Genomic DNA, 22,425 nt, shown 5'->3' with positions numbered 1-22,425 from the left:
TCCTGTCACTGACAGATACAGTCAGACCTAACATCACAACAGACTAAGGAATAAAACTTTTGGAATGTATTAACACCCAAGTTCCACCAATGAAAGGCTCAGAATGTGCCCAGATTCCGCCTGAGGCCTATCAAGAGATTTCTCAGCTGAGCTGAAACCACCCATTTATGTTTCCAATAATGTGCTTATTTTTGATTTCTCTCTTTTCTACCTATGTGTCTAAAAAGTGCATTAATTTAAGATTTTCTTTGTTCTGTTGTCATAAAAACTTCATGAAACTGCTGCCATGTTGAAATGTGGACTTTGAAGTAACCTGAACCTGTTTCCAGCACATGGTCATTCATACTTGGCCCCAGAAGAAGCTATCTCTTATTTCCTTTGAAGACTGTTTCTCAAAGCTGTGTTTCTGCATCAGCAGAGGGAACCCTTCCTTCCCACGAATCCGTGTCTTAGAAGGGAAGAGACCAGGGGTTGGCGGCTGTGTGGTACTTGGTATATTGTGTCCTGTGCATATGTGCATCCCTGGGTTTCATCCCCAGTATCAATAAAATAAAGTAAGAACAATAAACCACAGCCTCGCCCGGGCGGTGGTGGAGCACGCCCAACACTCGGGAGGCAGAGCCAGGCAGATTTCTGTGAGTTCAAGGCCAGCCTGGTCTACAGAGCGAGATCCAGGACAGGCACCAAAACTATGCAGAGAAACCCTGTCTCGAAAATTCAAAAACAAAAACAAAAAAAGGAGAAGAATGTGATGGACTGGAGAGATAGCTCAGCGGTTAAGAGCACTGGCTGCTCTTCCAGAGGACTCTGGTTCAATTCCAGCACCCACATGGCAGCTCACAGTTATCTGTAACTCCAGTTCCAGGGGACCTGACACCCTCACACATACATACGCACAGACAAAACACCAATAGGAATAAGTAAATCATGTTTTTTAATTGTAGTAGGTGGATGGTTAAGGGCATGTTTTATTGCAAATCTTTGTGACAGAGGAGATCGAGAGTCCTCTTTAGTGACAGAAGCTACTGCCTTTCTTGGCCTCTAGAGGACCAAACCCAGCAGCAGCCCTTCATGCTGATGCATACAGATATGTGTATGTGCAAATCCATGTGTGAGCATGTGCATACACACATACACACCAGTGTATGTGCCTCAGCATCTATGTCTATATGTACATATGTTTTTATTTTAGGGTTTCTACTGATGTGATGAAACACCATGACCAGAAAGCAAGCTGGGGAGGAAAGGGTTTATTTGGCTTATACCACTGTTCATCACTGGAGGAAGTCAGGACAGGAACTCACACAGGGCAGGAACCTGGAGGCAGGAGCTGATGCAGAGGCCATGGAGGGGTGCTGCTTACTGGCTTGCTCCCCATGGCTTGCTCATTCTGCTTTCTTATAGAACCCAGGACCACCAGCCCAGGGATGGCACCACCCACAGTGGGCTGGGCCCTCCCCCATCAATCACTAATTAAGAAAACACCCCACAGCCCAATCTTATGGAGGCATTTCCTCAACTGAGGCTCCCTCCTCTGATGACTCTAGCTTGTGTCAAGTTGACATAAAACTAGCCAGCACAATTTTGCACATACAGGCATTATATATATATATATATATACATACACTAATTTTTGTGCACCTACATATGCAGGTATGTGTGTATGAAAGATACACCAATAGGAATGTAGGTATGCATATGCGTGTACATACATTTTACATGTGTGTGAACATACTTGTGTGCCTGTGTTTGGTGCTATAGCTGTATTTACTAGTACACACCCAAGCAGAATGTGTTTAGATGGGTCCTGTACCCTCTAGTTCCCGGTCCTGTACCCTCTAGTTCCTGGTTCCTATGCCTCCCTATTGCCTCACACCGTCCTTTGGGCCTTTGTGTCTGGTGCAGGTTTTGGCCCCACAGCACCACCTGTTGGCCACCCTGTTTCTGGAGGAGGCAGATGGGCCACCAACGCAGCAGAGGGGAACATGTATCAGAGAAGCCCAGCGGACAGGGCTATACCAACACAGCCCCTAGGGTCACAGTGTCCCCAGGTGAGTCCATTTTCAAATCTAGAGAAGGACTCAAAAGAAATGGAAGACCAGGTGATGGTGGTAGCACACACCTTTAATCCCAGCACCTGGAAAGCAGAGGCAGGAGGATCTCTGTGAGTTCAGGGCCAGCCTGGTCTACAGAGTGAGTTCCAGAATAGCCAGGGCTACACAGAGAAACCCTGTCTTGAAAAACCAAAAAGAAGAAGAAGAGGAGGAGGAGGAGGAGGAGGAGGAGGAGGAGGAGGAGGAGGAGGAGGAGGAAACAGAAGAACTGTCAGGAAGCCAGGGCCGTCCATGAAGTGGAGAAAGCGGTGTCCAAAAGTCGTGGTGAGCCACGGAAGGGTGAAGGACCGGCACGGTGTAGCTCTAACACTTTTGCAGCTTGTGGGGGATGCTGGCCCCCATTCACACCCTGCCCTATACCAATCCCTGTAGCCAGCCAAGGTCAGGGGTGGGGTGGTGGCGGTGGTAACCAGTGGAAGGGAGGTTCCCGGGGGCCCAGAGGAGGGGTATCAGGGCCAGGAGTCGGGGTGGAGGGATTTGGGAAGCGATGTGGACCCCTGAGCTCTCCTGAAGGTTTCAGGCAAATTCACCTCTGCAGTCTTCCACCTGCTCCCACCTCACTCGGTCTATTTTTAAGATTTATTTTGTGATTTTTAAATGTGCATATGTGCGTGACAGAGACTGCGTGCACAGGCCCGTTCCTGTGGAGGCCAGGGCAGGACATTGGATCCCCCAAAGCTGGAGTTACACGCAGTTGTGAGCCCTGGTACCTGGATGCTGGGAACCAAACTCACGGCCGCAGCAAAAGCAGTAAGGACTCTTAGCCACTGAGCCCTCTCTCCAGCCCCACCTCACTCAACTGAAGCTTATACCACACTAATCAACCTGTCCTAAATGCAGTGTGACACTTCTTACTAAAATGCCTTTGTACACACGGTTCGTCCATCCTGACTGCCCTTCTCTCTTACAGTGGAAACTCCTACTCATTCTACAAAACCCGGTCTCTGGGTCTCCTTTGCACAGCCTTCCCTGTCCCCATACCTCCTTTATCTCACTAGTTATTATTAGTTGGTAAGACCTGTATTCACCTTCCATTTAGTGGACCTGCTAGTGACCATGCTGGACTAACTAGTCTAATTAGAGTCCAGTTACAGCTCCTGTCTTCCCACTATGTATCAAAAAGACGAGCCTCCAAAAGTTTAAGTCACCCAGTCCTGATGGTTCACCCCTGTAATCACAGCACCAGGCGAGAGAAGAACCTCAAATCTGAGGCCATCTTTGCCCCCACAGGAAGACCCTGCCTCGTAGAATGAGTGGAAACTCCCACGTAGCTTGTTCTCGGCCCCGTGGCTGACCAGGGACAGGTTCGGAACTCAAACCCCCTGCCTCAAGATGCTGTTACCGTCGCTCGGCTCTGTCCCTTTCCAAAGGCGTCAGGGTCCGTGTCACCTTCATCTCGGGGTCCTCTTGACCCAGGGCTCCTCTGCGCTGGGCTTTCTCTGGTCTGGGAGCCTTTGGAGTTGAGCAAACCGCTCCCTTTGGAAGGTGAGGGTCGCAGATTGTCAATCCCAAGAGACGCCAGAGCCCTCCCAGGGCGCAGCACTAAGGCTGACCACCAGAGGGCGCCGCTGCATCACGTCAGCGGCGCACTTCTGCAGCATGCAAGATTGGTTTTTCCACTGGGTGTGTCCACTGGGAGACTGCGATTTTCGGTCCTCCAAAGTCATAGTTCATGGATGGAAGAATTCATGTGCCAGTGACCGATCCAAAATATGTAGAGCAGAAATTGATATGAAGGAGACAGGGCGTTTTCCTCTCCCCTCTTTCGAGGGTGTTCACTGGCTAGGGTTCTCAGAATCTATCTGGAAAGACGCCCCAAAATGTAAAATTTAGCCAGAAAAACCAGGAGCACCCCTACAGGGTCACCTGTGCACGAGGCTGTGCTTACACCTCATGGCAGAGATTTCAGGGTCCCTCCTAGCATTAGCGGCAGCTGTCAAATGTAATCGACAAAAGACACTATATATATATATATATATATATATATATATATATATACACACATATATATATATATATATATATATATATTCAAGCCAAAATTAACGCAAGGCTCAGCAAAGGCTTCTAGACACTTCATCTTTTCTGGTAAATGCAGCTCAGGCACTAGTGCATTGTGACTTCTAAGCCGGTTATTTGTGGGCCACAGGGGCAGGGTATTTGAAAGCAAGTCTGACTAAAAAGCCAAGACAAAGGGTGCAGAGCTGAGGATGGAGCAGGAAGGCTCATTATTAGGGGAGTCTGGGGTTACCTCCCCACAGAAGGTTCTCTGCCAGGAAGCCTATTTACTAACCATATTGGCGCAGGAAGAACCATCAGTGATGGTGATGCCCCAGATGTACACATGGCATGAAGCTACGTCGAAGAACACACGCACGCACATGCACACACGTGCAAACATGAGATATGATCAAGCTGTGAGGAGGGTACCGGTGTCCCTATCCCTGACTTCAATGTCACTACAGAGAGCTATGCAGGACAGGACCAGTGACTCAAACTGGAGGACGGACTCACGGACGCAGCTGCAGCTGCCCTCCGGTCTGTCATCACTCACACACCAAACACAGAAACTTACTTTTTAAGGAGAAGGGGCTGCGGGGAGACGATGGGTCGGTACTTAAAACACTTGACGTGGAGGTGTGGAGGTGTGAGGATGGGAATTCAGATCCCCAGAACCACATAAAAGCTGGGCAGGTATGGCTGCCACCATTATTCCCAGCGCCTGAGAGACAGACAGAAATCCTCCGGGCCAGCTGCCTAGCTGGAATCGGCGAGGCCCAGCTCAGTAAGAGACCTGGCCTCAATAAATAGAGAGTGATGGAGGAAGGTATGCAATGTCTACCTTGGGCTGTCCACACACATGTGCACCCCACCTATGTACACACACACGTGCAAAAACATTAACAAGTACAAGGAAATCTGTAAGTCATGTGTGTCTGTGACCAGTCCGTTCTGTCCTCCACCGAGGCTTGTAAATCCAATCCTCTCCCCTCTACATACCCCCTAGCTTCTTCAAACCTTCCTTGCCTGAGGAACCCATCTGCTCACTTGGCCCTGAATTCCCGAGGAACTCCATGCTGGGAACTGGGGTCCTCCTCAGCCTCTGTCTCTCTACATCCACCTAAAGCAGTGGCTCTCAACCTTCCCCATGCTGTGACCTTTAATGTAGTTCCTCATGCCGTGGTGACCCCCAAACGTAACCTTATTTCATTGCTACTTCATAACTGTAGTTTTGCTACTGTTCTGAATCTTGCACCAGTGTGGCCTTCTTTCTCTGTCCTTTCTGTCACCTCTGTCGGAACTCAGGCTCTTGTCTTGAGCAATTATCGCTGAGAATAATTCCAAAGTCCAGACCCCACCACCCAGGCCAGGAGCCTTTTCAAGCACAAAAGTCACCTGGCATTTCGCCCTGTGGGCTGGGCACAGCTGTGCAGCTTAGCCCTGTGGTGGACATGAAGGGTTAACTGTACAACACAGCCCTGGGGTGGACATGAAGGGTTAACTGTACAACACAGCCCGGTGGTAGACATGAAGGGTTTGGCTCGGTAGGCAATGTCCACCTTCTTTCATGGAAGCTTTAGATAAACTCGGTGTCAGAAGCAAAAGACACCAAGGCTTAAGGAGACTGGAGACTTAGGCTTCAGACTGGCAGACAAGCAGTCTCAAGAAAGACTGGTTTTAACCGGTCAGAACAGACTAGCAAAACCTGTACCTCTGGTTCCAGAGTCTGGGCTGGCTCCAAACCCCTGCTCCTCGACTCCCAGGTTCTGGGCACCAGAGGTGAAGCCTGGAACAAGCCTCCAAGAGATTAGGGGGGCGAATGATGGAGGAGTTGGGAGTTTAAGGACATTTTGTATATCAGCTGCCCAGCCCCAAATAGGATGCGTGTGACCCGTGTGTGAGTCCACAAGTCACTCAACTTCCCAAACCTCTGCTTCTCCTTCTGTGAAGTGGGACTAACTAAACGTACACATGTGCTACTAAAATCCCTTCCCTTGGGGAGATAAACAAGGTGTAGGCCTCTCCCGAAGGTTCCAGGACACATGGAAACAGTATTTGCTGAAGTTCACTCTGGAGAACCATCCCTGGGCTAGTGGTCCTGGGTTCTATAAGAAAGCAGGCTGAGGGGCTGGAGAGATGGCTCAGAGGTTAAGAGCACTGACTGCTCTTCCAGAGGTTCTAAGTTCAATTCCCAGCACCCACATGGTGGCTCACAGCCATCTATAATGAGATCTGGTGCCCTCTTCTGTATACATAATAAATAAATAAATCTTAGAAAGAAAGAAAGGAAGGAAGGAAGGAAGGAAGAAAAAGAAAGCAGGCTGAACAAGCCATGGGGAGCAAGCCAGTTAGCAGCTCCCCTCCATGGCCTCCGCATCAGCTCCTGCCTCCAGGTTCCTGTCCTGTTTAAGGTCCTGTCCTGACTCCTTCAGTGATGAACTACAATGTGTAAGTGTGAGCCAAATAAAGAGGGGAGAGGAGGAGGAGAGAGGAGGAGGGGAGGGGAGGAGGGGAGGGGGGAGGGGAGGGGAGGAGGGGTGGGGGGAGGGGAGGAGGGGAGGGGAGGAGGGGAGGGGAGAGAGGAGAGGACTTCTAGATTTCCACCTAACCTCCATCTCTACCTGGGTTCATGTCAGTGTTTCTGAGTGACCCCTGCAACTATGTTCCTCTCTAGTCTTTGACAGGCAGGTAGAGACAGACGGTGGGAGACGGCCAATGCTTGTTCCCTAGAAGTGGCCTCAGCCCAAACTCACGGGAAAATGGATTGGGTGCAACTTTAAACTAATTGATGAATCGCTGCGGGAAGTCCATTCATTAAAACACACTCTTAACAATGATGAAGCCATAAAGCTGCAGGAGCCAGGAGGATGCATGGAGATGCTGCTGTCCCAGGAGGATGCGTGGAGATGCTGCTGTCCCAGGGGGATGCATGGAGATGCTGCTGTCCCAGGGGGATGCATGGAGATGCTGCTGTCCCAGGGGGATGCATGGAGATGCTGCTGTCCCAGGGGGATGCATGGAGATGCTGCTGTCCCAGGGGGATGCATGGAGATGCTGCTGTCCCAGGGGGATGCATGGAGATGCTGCTGTCCCAGGGGGATGCATGGAGATGCTGCTGTCCCGGGAGGATGCATGGAGATGCTGCTGTCCCAGGGGGATGCATGGAGATGCTGCTGTCCCAGGAGGATGCATGGAGATGCTGCTGTCCCAGGGGGATGCATGGAGATGCTGCTGTCCCAGGGGGATGCATGGAGATGCTGCTGTCCCAGGAGGATGCATGGAGATGCTGCTGTCCCAGGGGATGCATGGAGATGCTGCTGTCCAGGAGGATGCATGGAGATGCTGCTGTCCCAGGGGATGCATGGAGATGCTGCTGTCCCAGGGGGATGCATGGAGATGCTGCTGTCCCAGGAGGATGCATGGAGATGCTGCTGTCCCAGGAGGACACATGGAGATGCTGTTGTCCCAGGGGGATGCATGGAGATGCTGCTGTCCCAGGAGGATGCATGGAGATGCTGCTGTCCCGGGAGGATGCATGGAGATGCTGCTGTCCCAGGAGGATGCATGGAGATGCTGCTGTCCCAGGAGGACGCATGGAGATGCTGCTGTCCCTGGAGATAGTCCTCATGCTCCTGTGTGACTCACCCTGCTAGCTTCCCCAGACAGAGGACAGCGCAGGCTTGGTGGCAGGGAGAGTCTGTCGTGAGAGTCCCAGTCTATTTAAAGCTCCTGGGTCCTCGTCTACACAAGGAGATGGCAATTGTCCTGACAGGGTGGTCTAATGTAATGTCACTGCTACAGAGCCTTCGACATGGCACTCAGTAAAGATTTGCTTCTGAGGACTAAGACGGAGCTGGGGATGTCTGGGACGGCGCAGACTAGCAGGAACAGCACGGCCCCCTTCCCTCGGTGAGATCTGTAAGGCCTCTGAGTTTCCCTCCCCCGGAGAAGAGAAGACAAATTCATACTGATGTATTGGGGTCTATATTACGCCATGACAAAGGAGATCCCGTACAAATCAGAAAGCCTTTTAAAGCAGGGGAACTCTTAGACTCCCCTAGGTTCCAAGTGGGTCTCAGGAACAAAACCGAGGAGAACCACAGTCGCAGGCTCCCTAAGGGTCCTCTCCCAGCCCGGGGGAGGGGGTCAAGGGGGAGGTGACTTCCCCATAGTCCCTGCCAGGATGGAAAACCCCCGAGTACTCCCAGCCACTTCATCCTTTCTGAGACCAAAAGTTGGGCTTTTCTCATACAAAACAGGTGGACAGGGGATGGCTGTGACTTCCTCCACTGATCCCAGCTCTCAGAAGGGTGGGGGCCCCCTTTGCTGACAGCCCTGGAATAGGTAAGTGGGCAGAAGAGTTGGAGAGGTGAGCTCTGAGGTGTGTGTGTGTGTGTGTGTGTGTGTGTGTGTGTTGTCATGGGTGCAGTGTGAACCGGGTGTGTGGCCTGTGTGGTGTGAGCTGAGAGCAACTCTTTGGGCTGTTCTCCCTCTACTAGTTGCTGGTCAGTGTGTGCTGGAGATCAACATGGGATGTGGTGTGGAACTGGATGGGACGGACTGGGCCTGACTGTCCCCTTTTCCCTACTTCAACAACTCCATATAGAAAAAGCCCAGTGCTTTTTTTTTTTTTTTTTTAAATGGAGACAGAGTCACTCTATGATGTAGCTCTGGCTGTCCTAGAACTTGATATGTAGACCAGGCTGGCCTTGAACTCACAGAGACCCACCTGTCCCTGCCAGTGCTGGGATCTAAGGTGTGTGTCACCATGCCTGGCTTCTGCTTTGTTTTTTAAAAAGGTGATTTCCATCATTTGGGCCCCCAATTCCATCTGTCTTTATAGTTATCCCCGAAAAACCTAATGATCCCAAAGTTCCAGTCCATGAATTTCTGTTCCTTATATTTGCAGGTTTTTAGAAAATGTGCTTATATATTTTGTCCATTTTTTTTTTTTTTTTGGTTTTTTGAGACAGGGTTTCTCTGTGTAGCTTTGCGCCTTTCCTGGAGCTCACTTGGTAGCCCAGGCTGGCCTCGAACTCACAGAGATCCGCCTGGCTCTGCCTCCCGAGTGCTGGGATTAAAGGCGTGCGCCACCAACGCCCGGCTATTTTGTCCATTTTTATCACCGCACTGACAACAGATATGTAAAGGGTAAGCAATGAGTGACAGGGGTCCCCCAGGCTGCCTGTCAGGCACACAGATTGGGGGAGGGTGTGGGGACACAGCACTGATGTCCCCTCTGAAGTTCAGAAGGGTGAAGTGGCAGGCTCACTGTTACAGAGCAAGGCGGGACTTGGCCTCAGTCTCTGGTTTTGAAGTGCTGCCTGGACACCGTGCCCCAAATCGGCCTCTGGGAGACACGAGGAGGCATTTCTCTGTGCCTCCCCACCTGATGCTAAGGGCCATGTGACTAAGCTAACTGCCTATTAGACTCTCCACTTGTCCTGGGCCTCTCCTGCAATGACCCCCTCCCTGCAGCTCACAGAGTGGTCAGTCAAGTTGCCCCCCAAGCAGCTCCTTGTCTCCCCCATTTTTCTCTTGTAGGGCACGAGGGCACATTTCCTGCATGACAGGTTGGCCTTGGGACAGCAGTGCCATATGGGAGGGAGTCTCAGGTGAGAGCCCAGTGACTTCTCCTCTGAGGGAATGTTGACAGTTCACAGGCAGCTTCTGGCAGCCTGAGAGCCCGCATGGTTGATCTGATGACAGCAGCATCTGTTTTGTTCAGAGGGCCACGTTCTCCAACAACACACACCTCCTATATAACGTGACCTACCGGCCAGTAGTCCACTATCATGACTCATGACTCCTGCTGTTCACCTTGGTCCTTGTGACCCAGCACTCGGGGTTGGGCTTAGTCTCGTGCCCAGTGGAGCAGCAAGAGCAGGCACGGGACTCGGTGACCAAGCTCCATCTCCTGCAGGACCCTTTCTGCTTCTCATGGCAGCCGCTCTTCCATCTTTGAGTCCAGCCTCTTGGGCATCCTGAAGACAGAGGCTCGGACACAGGTCTTAGCACCAAAATGCTCTCACCCAGCAATTCTGCGTTCCTTCTCCTGAATGCTCGTGCTCCAGACCTAGAGAACTTAGCATCACTCCTGTTTACTGTGAAGGGATGATCATCAGGCTACATACAATAATTATTTTACTTATATGCTAAACTCTATTCAATAGATGGCTATGAAATTATAAGATTGAAAACAATCCAGTGTGCCAAGGATTTTTGAAAGCATAATTTGAATGGCAGGTGGCAAACCCCTTAGACATAAACACCATGGAGCGCACTAAAGCAGCCATAATAGAGACCCTGCTGTAACAGGTTTCATGTAAAACAGATCCCTAAGGACCAGGGAGTATTTGTTCCTAGAGGAGTCCTAAAATGTAATCTAGACACATATTTATTTATTTATTTACTTACTTACTTATTTTATTCGTAAAAACAGGGTCTCAATGTAACCTAGGCTGACCTCCATCTTGTTCCATAATGGGTGGAGGATGGTCTTGAACTTTTGACCTTGCCTCCACCCTTCAAAGGCTGGCATGACTTAGCATGTACCACCATACCCATTTTACGCATTGATGGGACTTGAACCCAGGGCGGAGGAGCAATTACTCTACTAACTGAGCTATATCCCCAGTTAGACATGTATTCATTCACTGCACAGATCTTGAAAAAGTTCGAAGAGCCTGGATGCCAAATGCCTTGCCATGGGCTTTGCCATTATAACTGCCTTCCCTTCGGCACACACAGCTGCTCCAGCTCCAGGGACGCAGGCTCTGTAGTAAGCCCAGCTGTAATAACTGACATGCTATAAAACTCCAAAGAATTATGGAAAGCCCACAATCTGCCAAAGAATGTGCTTTACATTTTATTGCCTGGGAAGATAAAATCGAACATGGCGTTTGATCTGGGGCTTGCTCTTCTAATTTGAAGCCCTCCTACCTTGTGTGTGCTCGGGTGGCATGGGGCCCCTTCTTTGCCTCTTAAATTGCAGATCACTGGGGCAGAGGCTGTGGCTTTTCACAGGCAGGTGCCCAGGGAGAGCTTGCCTAACTGAATCCCTCCACCCTCCTGTTTTCCACACCTCCCCATGCCTGAGAACACCAGGGGTGCATGAAATCACTTGCTTTGTGATCTCATCCTCTTTTCTGCAACTCCAAATCCTATCAACGCCAAGAAGCCACCTCACATGCTGGCAGTCAGAAGGGCCCTTCTGGAAGCCAGAGATGACTCAGCGGTCAATGAGAGATGACTCAGCAGTCAAGAGTTATTGCTCCTTCAGAAGATCTCAGTTCACTTCCCCACCTTCCCATCTGGGAATCACAACAAGGGGATCACACTCTCTTCTGGTTTCCATGGGAAGCTGCACTCATAGGAACACATAGTCACACATAGTCACACACACATACACATAATCAAAATTCAGAACAATCAAAATGTGTAAAAAGAAAAAAAAAAGAGCAAGGCACAGTAGCACAACACCTTTAATCCCAGCACTTGGGAAGCAGAGGCAAGGGGATCTCTGTGAGTTCTAGGCCAGCCTGGTCTACAGAGTGAGATCCAGGACAAGACCTTCTATTGTAGGTCATGGGTATTCTCCTGCATGCTTCAGTCCTTGAGGAGTGAGAATCCAGACTGGAATCCTAAATTATGCATACTTCTTTAGCTTTGTAAGCTGCATGGTGGCAATTAGAACACATGGAATGCGAAGGCTTTGTGAGGATAAAATGTGCAAAGTAGAGGTCACTGCTGGGCACAAAAGTGACGCTGGGACCAGTGACATGGCTCACTGGGCCAAAGTGCCTGAGTGCAAGCCTGACACCTTGAGTTCGATCCCCGGAATTCACAGAAGGAGGAACCTGACCCCCAAAAGTGGTGCTCTGACCTTCACATGCATCCTGTGGCATTTCTGTGCTAATAATTATAATGATAATAATAATAATATAATAAATGATCTTAAGTAAAATAACAAATATTAGAAAAGTGGTGCTTCTTGAACATGTTGAGAGAATGAATGAATGAGTTCATTTTCAAGGTTTTGTGCATAGAAATAAACTTATCATTTCAGCCAAGATGTTCCGTGCACTCCGGGTTCCCATACTGCTTCTTCCTAGATTTGCTTAATCCTAACTGACATCCTAGTTAAAATCCTAACTCACAAATAACAAAAGAAGTCAAGCTGCTCACAACTTTGTCACTCAGACCCTCCTCCTGCTCTCCTAACAAACTCCTTCACTGCTTCTCGCCAGTGTGGAGCTCTTTGCGTCCTGAGGGAAGTGCCTGTTCTGCTGGTCTCTCCAATGCCACCTACCTTCCACAGAGCCCAGGAAACCTGCGGTAGGATCTCTCTCTCTCTCTCTCTCTCTCTCTCTGTGTGTGTGTGTGTGTCTGTCTGTCTCTCTGTCTCTCTCTCTCTCCCTCTCTGAGACAGTGTTTCTCTGTGTAGCTTTGGCACCTTTCCTGGAACTCACTCTACAGCCCAGGCTGGCCTTGAACTCAGAGATCTGCCTGCCTCTGCCTCCCATGTGCTGGGATTAAAGGCGTGCACCACCACCGCCTGGCAGATCTTTCATTTTATTTATTTTACATACACGTTCAGGATGCTACAACGTCCTTTTATTTAGAATATTTTATCACTTCCATGTCTTCGAGACCAGTGTTACTTGTAGAACAAAGCTTTAGACTAAACCATGGAGATAAAATACATACATGTGCCTGGCGGTGGTGGCACACGCCTTTAATCCCAGCACTCGGGAGGCAGAGCCAGGTGGATCTCTATGAGTTCAAGGCCAGCCTGGGCTACCAAGTGAGTCCCAGGAAAGGCGCAAAGCTACACAGAGAAACGCTGTCTCGAAAAAACAAAACAAAACAAACAAACAAAAAAAACATACATGTTACTACCTTCAAAACTGGAAGGGATAACTGCTGTGGGATGTTCTGTATGTCCTGTGGGAGCCCGTTGTCGGTCCACATAGAGGATGATTAGGACCACAGGCCTGAGTGCAGGTGTCTGAGATGGTCTGCACTTGGCTGTGCTGGGGGATGGTCTATATGTCAAGTTGCTCTGATTGGTCAATGAATAAAACCTGATAGACAGTGGCTAGGCAGGAAGTATAGGCGGGACTAACACAGAGGAGAAATAAAAGAACAGGAGTCACTTCCTGCAGCAGCTGCCAGGACAAGGAAGATGTAAAGTACTGGTAAGCTACGAGCCACGTGGCAAGGTATAGAGTTGTAGAAATGGGTTAATTTAAGATATAAGAACAGTTAGCAAGAAGCCTGCCACGGCCATACAGTTTGAAAGCAATATAAGTCTCCATGTTTACTTGGTTGGGTCTGAGCGGCTGTGGGACTGGCGGGTGACAAAGATTTGTCCTGACTGTGGGCAAGGCAGGAAAACTCGAGCTACAGATAACATGGAGAGAGAATAAACTTCTACAGTTGGATCTGGATGGGGCCCTTGGTGGACAGGGCCCCATAGCTCCATGCCACACAGTCTGCATGGCCTTCGGCCCTGCTTCACTGAAGCCCATTGTGGGTTTACACCTCCTGAGCAGACCTGTGTCCAGCCCTAGGTACTCATCCAAGGGACCCCTGTATCGTGCAATATTGGAAGAATGCTCAAAACTCTCCTCCTGCGGCTGGGAACAGGGTGGCAGAGTGCTTGCCTAGAAAGCTTAAGACCCCGGGGTTGGTCCCCAGGGCAACAACAAAAGCCAAAAAAAGCAATAGAAACAAACCTCACCGAGCCTTCCTCTTCCCCGGAAGAAAACCCTCTTGTCCTCTCCTCTAGAAGCCTGTTTGTTGAAACATGATATACGAGAAACTCACAGAGTCCACCCATCCCTCACGAGATTCCTGGGTCTTGGGTGGACAGCATCATCCAGTAGAAGAAGACAGTGAATAGATGGAATTATCTAGAACTCAAAGGAGGAACTTTGTGTCCTCCCTGCCCCTGCCCCAGTATAAATTTGTCCATTCAGAGGATACAATAAAAGCAAGTCCTGGGCCTTAGGGACATAAAGTTGAAAGGAAAAACACCCGATCCCTTGCAAACCCATCATCCAGGGCCAAGGTAAGTAACTGTGACGAAACTCCAGAAAGAGCCAACTTAGGGGGAAGAAAGGTGGATTTGGTTTCAGGTCGTGGTTGCTCGGCCCTGTTACTTTGGGCATGCCGCAACTTAGTACATCACGGTAGCTGTACAAAGCCGGTGATACTGTTTACCTCATGGCAGTCAGAAAGGTGGGGGGCTGAGCTCTTTTTTAAAGTAAATGTTTTATACCTGTAGAGAGACATATATTTATTAGACACCTTTATATACACTAAGGCTATTTCAAAGAGTTCAGGAGTCCATAGGATTAAACCCTACAGACATGTGGCATGCAGGCTGGACTTGGGTGGCTCATGGTAATCTCAGTAGAGTAAGGGAAAGAAATCAAGAGTTCAAGGACAGCCTGGCTGTCCTGATACAGGAAACTATCAAATAAAGAGAAAGTAAAATTGAAAAGTGCAGAGTCAACCTCATAAACCCTGTGCACTTTGCCCTGAGCTCCCCTTTCCTTCAGCTGTCTCTGATGGGTCCATGGTGACGATGCCTGCGTGGACTGGATGCTAATAACCCTCCTAGTCCCTTGAATCATCCTTCGGGAGGAAGTGTCTATACTGCTCACTTCAGTGACACACAAAAGGGATGCGACTAATTCACAGGCAAAGGACAAGAATGAAAGAAGTGTCACAAAAGCTTTCACTTCATTGTTGCCGATGTGACCTGGACCTCTGCTTCAGTCATTAGATACCAGTGTTTTCCATTCCGGAGTCATCAGATCCTCCCGACCCTGAATCTGGCAGTGAGGTTAATAACTGACAAAGACCCCAGAGGGAGAGCATCCAGGTTTACAGGGGCAGGGCAAAGCCACTGTCACGACCCTGACAGAAGCCACATAGAAACACAAAACCGCCATTCTGATTCCACAAGACTCTACCTGTCCCCGCGGTCCCACTGCTCGCCCTGTCCTCAGCCTGCAACATCCACCTCACTGCTCATCATCTTGTTTCCAGCCATCTCAGCAGCGTCTGAATTCAGGAACTCTGAGTCCCCAGATGAGAGATGTGTCCCAAGCCTTCCATGTCGTCGAATCCGGAAGTCATGTTCTCTATTGCATCTCTATTATAGATGCAAATGCAGATTTCTCTGGTTCTTTGATTTATTTGTCCTTTCCTGTCCTGTCCTGTCCTTTCCTTTCCTTTCCTTTCCATCTCTCTCCTCTCTCTATTTCTCTCTCCTCTGTCTGTCTCTCTCCCTCTTACTGGGACCTAACCCCAGGGCTCCATGAATGCTTTACCCACCCTCTGCCACTGAACTCGATCTCCGGCTGTGTTTATGATTCTTTTATTTTCTTTAAACCTGGCACCTGGAATGGGACCCAGGGCTCCACACACACTGAGCAAGGTCTCCACCTCTGACTTCTGCCCTCCATCCCCAGTCCCTATTAACACTATTTTTGTTTGTTCATTTTGGACACAGGGTTTCTCTATGTAGCTCTGGTATCCTGGAACTCACTTTTTAGACCAGGACGCCCTTGAACTCGGAGATCAGCCTGCCTCTGCCTCCCCAGTGCTGGGATGAAAGGCCTGCAGCCCCATGCCCAGCAGTACTGATTGTTTTAAATTAGGATTTCAGTGAGTTCCTCAATCTGAATTTGAGCTTGAGACCCTCCTTGCCCAACCTCCCCAGGAGAGGTCAATGACAGTCCTGTGCCAATGCAGGTTTGGGGGTATCACACGTTACCTGGAAACAGGGCATGGTGGTCCAGATATGTCATCCCAGCAAACAGAAGGCTGAGACAGAGGACTGTTGGGACTGTGAGGATAGCCTGGTCTACAAAATAAGTTTCAGGAGTTATGTGCTACCGAGTAACATCCAAACAAACAAAAAACAATAAAATACAGCTACATTGCTTTGGATTTTTTGTAAAACAGTTTTTTTTTTTTTTTTAAATTTTAGTGTCTTCATTTTTCAGAACAAGTTCTTAGCCTGTGTAGGTAGGATGACCTTGATTATCTGTTCCTGTTTCTACCTCCAGAATGGTGGGATTGCAAGTGAGTACCATGTGCCCCGTTTAATGGACTTCACAGGTCCAGTTGAGGGTTTCCTGTATAGTAGGAAAGCACTGTCAAATGAGGTACGTCCCAGAGAGCTAGGCACCCAGGAATTCTACGTGAGGGCTATGTAGTGGCATGTTTTCTGAAAAAAGGAAAGAAAACAAAACAATATGTATGGAACCTAAAACTTCAATGATGACAGTTAATATGAAATACATACCTGGTCACCTCTGATTCTATATCTATTTATATGTCAAAGCCCCTCATAAATTTTAATTTTTTTGTGGTGCTGGAGATCAAACCAAGGAGCCAAATGCAGGCTGTGCATGTGCCCAACACTGGCTGAACCCCACACCTCAAACTCCATGTACTCTTTACACCGTGTAAAGCTGAAGATGGAGCCCAGGGCCTCATAGGCACTGGGCAAGCACCCTGCCACTGAGATTATCTCCATTTTAATTAATAAGTTAGTTTTTATTTTTTTAACTTGTAAAATTTGTTTTTTTTTTAATTTAGGTATATGCACATGCACATATGTATTATGTGGAGTAATGCACATGAATGCAGGTATCCACACAGATTCCTTCACCAGGAGCTGGAGCTCCAGGCAGTAGAGAGCCACCTGATATGGGTCCAGGAAACTGAACTTGAGCCTTCTGAAAGAGCCCCAAGCCGGTGCTCTGGGGCCATCTCTCTGGCTCCAGGTTCTTTGGATATAGAGTCTCACTCTGTATCCCAGGCTGGCCTGGATATTTAGTCCACCCTAGAGGAAGACAGTATCTACCTGCCCCAATATGGAATGCTGTCATTATAGACATATATCTGTTCACTTTTATAGTTATGTCCAGAGTTCTTACAATGGGTTGGTGTATGGGAGCCAGAAAAAAAAAATGGCATTTAAGCAAAGACATCCATCATTCTGTGTTTAGTAAAGATATCAATGAAGAAGAAAACTGACACTGAATTATTTTATTGCTGCTTTATTACGCTGAAAAAGGAGAATGTAATGGGTAGGCCTAGGGACTTTTGAAAAACACAATTAATAAAGAGATCACAATGGAAGACTTCAAAAACAGTTCCTTGGTTCAGTAGATGCTTGAAGCCAGTTGAGAGTCTTTCCGGACCCTGAAGATAGCAGGGAGGCTAATGCCTGAGGAAGACCCCAGAGGAAGAGCACCCACATCCAGAAGTCATGTTCCCTATTTAGTGCAAGCAAGGGCAAAGTCTGGGCCCAAAGTCATAGACACAGTGCTCACCACATTCATTGCAGGGATCTGTGGAAAACAAGATCCTCTTGGGCTGCCTCAAGGCTCTGAGTGTATCCATGAGCTCAAGACAAAGTTGGGCAAATCTTCCTTCAGAGACGGAACCCAAACCGAAATAGCACTGCATAGGGGCCGGGTACTGCTCCACATTCATCTTGGTCAAGTTGGCTGTGTGACCCAAAAGGTTCTTCAGGATGGGCATGGAAAAGTCATTGTCCCAAAAGTTAACCCTGGTGAGCTGGGAGCACTTGCTGAAGGCAGGGATGAAGTCAGTGAGTTGAGAGTCCTTGATACTACAACCCTGCAAGTCCAGAGACTCCAGAGTACCTGCTACATTCTCTAGCAGCACTCCAAGAGGCTTGAGACATGAAGTGCATAACGTGATATCTCTCAAGGCCAGATGTTTTAGCTGACGCAGGCTATGGCTCCAGGGGAAATTATTCAAGTCAGTCTGTGACAGATCACAGTTTGTGATGGAGAGAGTCTCCAAGGGGGTCTTCAGGGACCTAGAGATAGACAAAGTGGTTAGTTCAGGTTTTGGAGTGGTGTATACTGGGGTTTATAAAGAGGAAGACAGGGCACGTGTCTCAAGGTCAGTTTGACTATATGAACGATCAGAGTACCCGGGTGCTGCCTCTTGGAGTCTACTAAATCAAGTCACACCCACAACTCTCACCATAATTGTTCCCAGTCACTGGCAGGCCCCATGCACATGCTAATCCTTAGAGTGAACTGGAAAGTTTTGCTCTGGTAGCTGAGCCACCTCCGCATCCTTGCTTACCTGAGTATTTGTTTCATGTGGTCTTTGAGAAAGAAGATGCCATTCATGGAGAGATGCTGCAGACAGTGGAGTTTGGAGAACTGAGCAATGACCTTGCTGATGCACCTCTCTTCTCTGCCTGCTGTCCTGGTTCCAATCCTGAAAGTGTTCTTGTAGATGTATGCCAGGAAGAGTTTGCGAAGACTTCTCATCTGTCCAAGGCAGTTAGCAAATCGTGCCAGTGTGGACACATCCCACCCCATGTTCAGTTCCAGCTCCTCAATGCGTCCTGGGTGGAAAACACTCAAGATCTCTTTGATAGGGCATACTGGCAGAGCACAGATCTTCATGTTTATACAGTGCAGCTGTAGAAAGACTTTTCTCTGCTGGACCCACTGCAAGAAGCATGCTTGCTCTTCATTCAGAGGGAGCCTGAGGTAGAGGTCAGTTATCACCTTCAGATGCCGCCGCCTCAGTGCATATCTGGGAAGGTCCTTCACTACAGGCCTCTCATCCACAGTCTCTGCCCAACAGGCCCCACCCTCTCTTCCAGTCCATATGTTCCAGAACTCATGTGGAACTTTCCTCAGGTCGAGCACCTGAAGTTTCTCACTCCTGTGGGTAAAATGTGTAAAGTGTCAGCAGACATGACAAGCCCCAACACCCAGCAAGTTTCCACTACACATCTCTAATGTCAGCTCTTCCCTCCTGCCAAGGTCTCTTCAGCACCAAGTGTCCAACGTAGGAACTCATGTGTGTCATGACATCTCCCCGTGAGCTGCATGTGTACAGCTGACCACTTTCCTTCCACTAAGTTACTCTCTATTTCTACCTAGTCCCATGTTAGTGGTTGTTGGAAAGCCAGGGATAGGCTCCTTCCTCTCTGGCTACCTCTACTCTGTCCTCTAATCCATACTCAATCGTCCTTACTACAGGAAACAATAGGTTTCAAGGCCCCTGCATTCCAGCACCATGACCCCATCAGAAGCCTCTGACCCACCTACAAAGCCATTCTCCCTGACCCACGGTCTCTCCCACGTGCCCCTTGTGCTCAGTCTACAGTACTTGGTTGTTGCTTACCCGGGGTGAAACTCTCTTTTCAGATGCATGTCTATTCCATCTAGCACAGCCTGGAAGATTTCCAAGCTGGGGGTCTTCATCAACACCCCCACAGGGAGACAGGGGAAAGGCCAGGCTTCCACCATTGCCCTCACAATCCTAGTGTGTCTGCCATTGAACGCGTCCTTGAACAGTGGTGGGAAGAGCGTCCAGGGTAGTTTCTCCAGAGCAGAGATGGCCAAGGCCTCATTTCTCAGCAGCGCCTGCCTTGCCAGCTCCTCCAGTGTGGGTGGGGTTTGACCACTTATCATGAATGGTCTTCACTCAGAAGGTTTCTGGGGAAGCATTCAGGTGAGAGTTAATTCAAAATTAAGAGCCTCTCTATGCCCCTAAGAGGCACATGATTTCAATGTCAAAGTACCTTATAAGTGACACTTAATAAAAAAAAAAGCCTTATGTTGCAGTTCAGTCTTTAGTTTAGTTTCTAACTGGGTGGTGGTGGTGCACGCCTTTAATCCCAGCACTCAGGAGGCAGAGCCAGGTGGATCTCTCTGAGTTGGAGGCCAGCCTGGGCTACAGAGCCAGATCCAGGACAGCCTCCAAGGCTATACAGAGAAAGCCTGTCTCGAAAAACCAAAATGTTTAGTTTCTACCAAGGAGGAGGATGGCAGTGGCTTCCTGCAGTTTTTTCAGGCCACCTTGGGTCAGAAAACCTCAACATATCCCCTCCCCCAAAAAACCCCAAACCTTTTTGAAAAAGATGCAGACTAAAGCCTGAGTCAAGCTAGAACTCACAAACAATTCCATCTATTGTGAGTCTGAGGAACTGCCAAAGAGGCTAAGATATGTGGTCTACAGGTCCACAAGAGGCCTTGTTCCACAAAAACATACAAAAACAGTAGTGTGTGAATGTACCACAGTACAAGGGAACATGCTAATAACCTCAGCACCCAGAGTCAGGAGGATCTTGATTTCCAGCCTCCCCAGAACTACAGGGCCAGTTCTAGGACAGCTTGAACAATGAAGGAAACCATTGTCTCAAAACAATCAACAACCATAATGAAATCAACAAGTTATCATAGAACAACATTTGAGATGGAGGTAAAACTTCATTTAGATTTATACTCATTGTCTTCAATGTGTTCATCTGAAGAGACAGAAGTGAAAATTTCCTGTCCTATCTTGGTCTAAAGGTCCCTATATCTAACCACATGACCAAAGGGAGGACATCTACTCTTTATCCCAGCTGAGCCAGGGGCTTCCGCCAGATCCAGGTCTCTCAGTATCTTCATGGCTCTCCTGAAGCCTTTATATACCTTCCTGCTCACCCTCCCTATTGTAGTCCCACCTTCCAACCCCAAGCTGCAATTTGATTGGACGGCTCAGTCTGCAACTTTTAATTCTATAGACAATATTCAGTCTTTTCATTGATTGAATAAGAATTCCTTGTGATAACATTCACACTGACCCTCAAATGTCTTGGATATATAAATATTCACTTGTTAATTAACTACACAAACCTGAATTTGTTGATTTGTTCTTTTATTTGCTTATTTATTACTTAGTTTTGAATCTGTTACAGAGACTGGGTCTTGTTCACAAGCTAAGGCTGTTTTAGAACTCTAACTTCTAACAATCCTCTTGCCTCTGTTGAGGGGCCCCAAAACAGCTTGACCACACAGCTGCCATGACAGGGTTAGAGGCCCAGACACAGCTTCTGTGACAGGCTTACTGGCAGGCAACACCCAGATCTAGGAAAAGCCATAGGCTAACACCACCCAGGGATCCACCCAGGGATGGGGAAGTACCTAACAACCCAAACATTCCAAATATTAGAAAAGGTAGCCAGATATTGCAGAGTCTAGAACACACCTGTTCTTGTTTTACAGATAGTCCTAGACAATTTTCAGTCAATCAGGGTCCTGAACGCTGGAAATCTCCTCAGCCCAACCTCTGCTATGATTAAAAACCCTAACCTGCCTGGGCTCAGGGCAATCTACTGTCACTGCTGCATGGGACAGACAGACCAAGCCCTGGAGCTTGAAAATAAAGGCTCTTTGCTTTTACATGTGGGATTCGGTCTCTGTGGTGGACTTTTGGGGGTCCCTGAGATTTGGGCATTATAGCCTCAGCATCCTTCTTGCTTGGGTAATGTTATAAATCACCATGTGTTGCTGAATTTAATTCATCTGACCAAAGACTGAGTTTGAGTCAGTTTGGGATTTAATCTGTTGCTGATAATAGACATAAAAATAATTTTAAAAGATTTTTGTCACTGTGTTAATAGGAAAAGCACCTAGTCAGTCGGGAATATGTTCTGGAGCTCAAGGCCTGAACTTGAGAGGGTGAGGCAGGAGGATGGCTTGATTCCCTTACTATGGAGGTTGGGGTGTTGGGGATGCACTCAGTTTGTAGAGAACTAACTACCCAGCATCCACTGCATCCTCTTCCCAGCACTCACTGCAGCAGAAAAGCCGGAGCTTGCCTGTAAGCTCAGCTTTCAAGAGTGGGAGGCAGTCAGTCAGTTATCTTCAGCCACTGTGTCAGCTCAAGGACAGCCTGAGCCACGTAAGACCTGCTTTCTACCCACTGAACAGAACAGAAGAGGTGGCTTGGAGGAAAGCCACCCTTGGTTCCCCAGGAAACAGCCAGTGCTTCAGGAACGTCAGGGCAGCACACTTGCTCAAGGACAAAAAATCAAGAATGGGACCTGGGGGCTGAGAATGGCTGAGCACTAAAGATCACCCATTAACCTTCCAGTCTAGCCAGGCAGTGGTGGTGCACAACTTTAATCCCAGCACTCGGGAGGCAGAGCCAGGCAGATATCTGTCAGTTCGAGGCCAGTCTGGGCTACCAAGTTAGTTCCAGGACAGGCCCTAAAGCTACACAGAAAAACCCTGTCTGAAAAAAACAAAACAAAAAAAATCTTCCACTCCAGCATTGTTGTGGCTGCATCAGCAGACCCCCAGGCAAGACCACCACAGAGCTGATATCTGATGCAAAACACATCGGAGTTTATTGATAACAAGCAAGCTTGAGCTTGGTCTGTGTTGGATATCTGATAAAACGGGTGGTGGAGGATGGCCCTGAGCTCTCAGGGTGAGCAGCTTTTAAAGAAAAC

The 22,425-nt window shown here is 48.5% G+C and overlaps 1 protein-coding gene across 1 annotated transcript; it reads right to left on the bottom strand.

Moving 5' to 3' along the window:
• Positions 1-17,423: 17,423 nt before the first annotated feature.
• Positions 17,424-19,615, bottom strand: LOC114695748 (PRAME family member 12-like). The gene is made up of 3 exons (XM_028873193.1): positions 19,326-19,615; positions 18,267-18,860; positions 17,424-17,991 (listed from the first exon to the last, which is right to left on the bottom strand). Exons 1-3 carry the CDS (start codon positions 19,613-19,615, stop codon positions 17,424-17,426), a joined length of 1,452 nt encoding a protein of 483 aa, XP_028729026.1.
• Positions 19,616-22,425: the final 2,810 nt, after the last annotated feature.

Source organism: Peromyscus leucopus, chromosome 10 (assembly GCF_004664715.2).
Source record: "Peromyscus leucopus breed LL Stock chromosome 10, UCI_PerLeu_2.1, whole genome shotgun sequence".
Taxonomy (NCBI): domain Eukaryota; kingdom Metazoa; phylum Chordata; class Mammalia; order Rodentia; family Cricetidae; genus Peromyscus; species Peromyscus leucopus.
Note: the sequence above shows the minus strand (reverse complement) of the source record. Positions and strands in the feature narration are given on the sequence as shown.

Coding starts and splice junctions, on each gene's coding strand:
- LOC114695748 (XM_028873193.1), bottom strand. CDS start 19,615: ATGATAAGTGGTCAAACCCCACCCACACTGGAGGAGCTGGCAAGGCAG. Junction 18,861..19,325: donor AAAAGAGAGTTTCACCCCGG/GTAAGCAACAAC, acceptor TTTTACCCACAG/GAGTGAGAAACTTCAGGTGC. Junction 17,992..18,266: donor CACATGAAACAAATACTCAG/GTAAGCAAGGAT, acceptor GTCTATCTCTAG/GTCCCTGAAGACCCCCTTGG.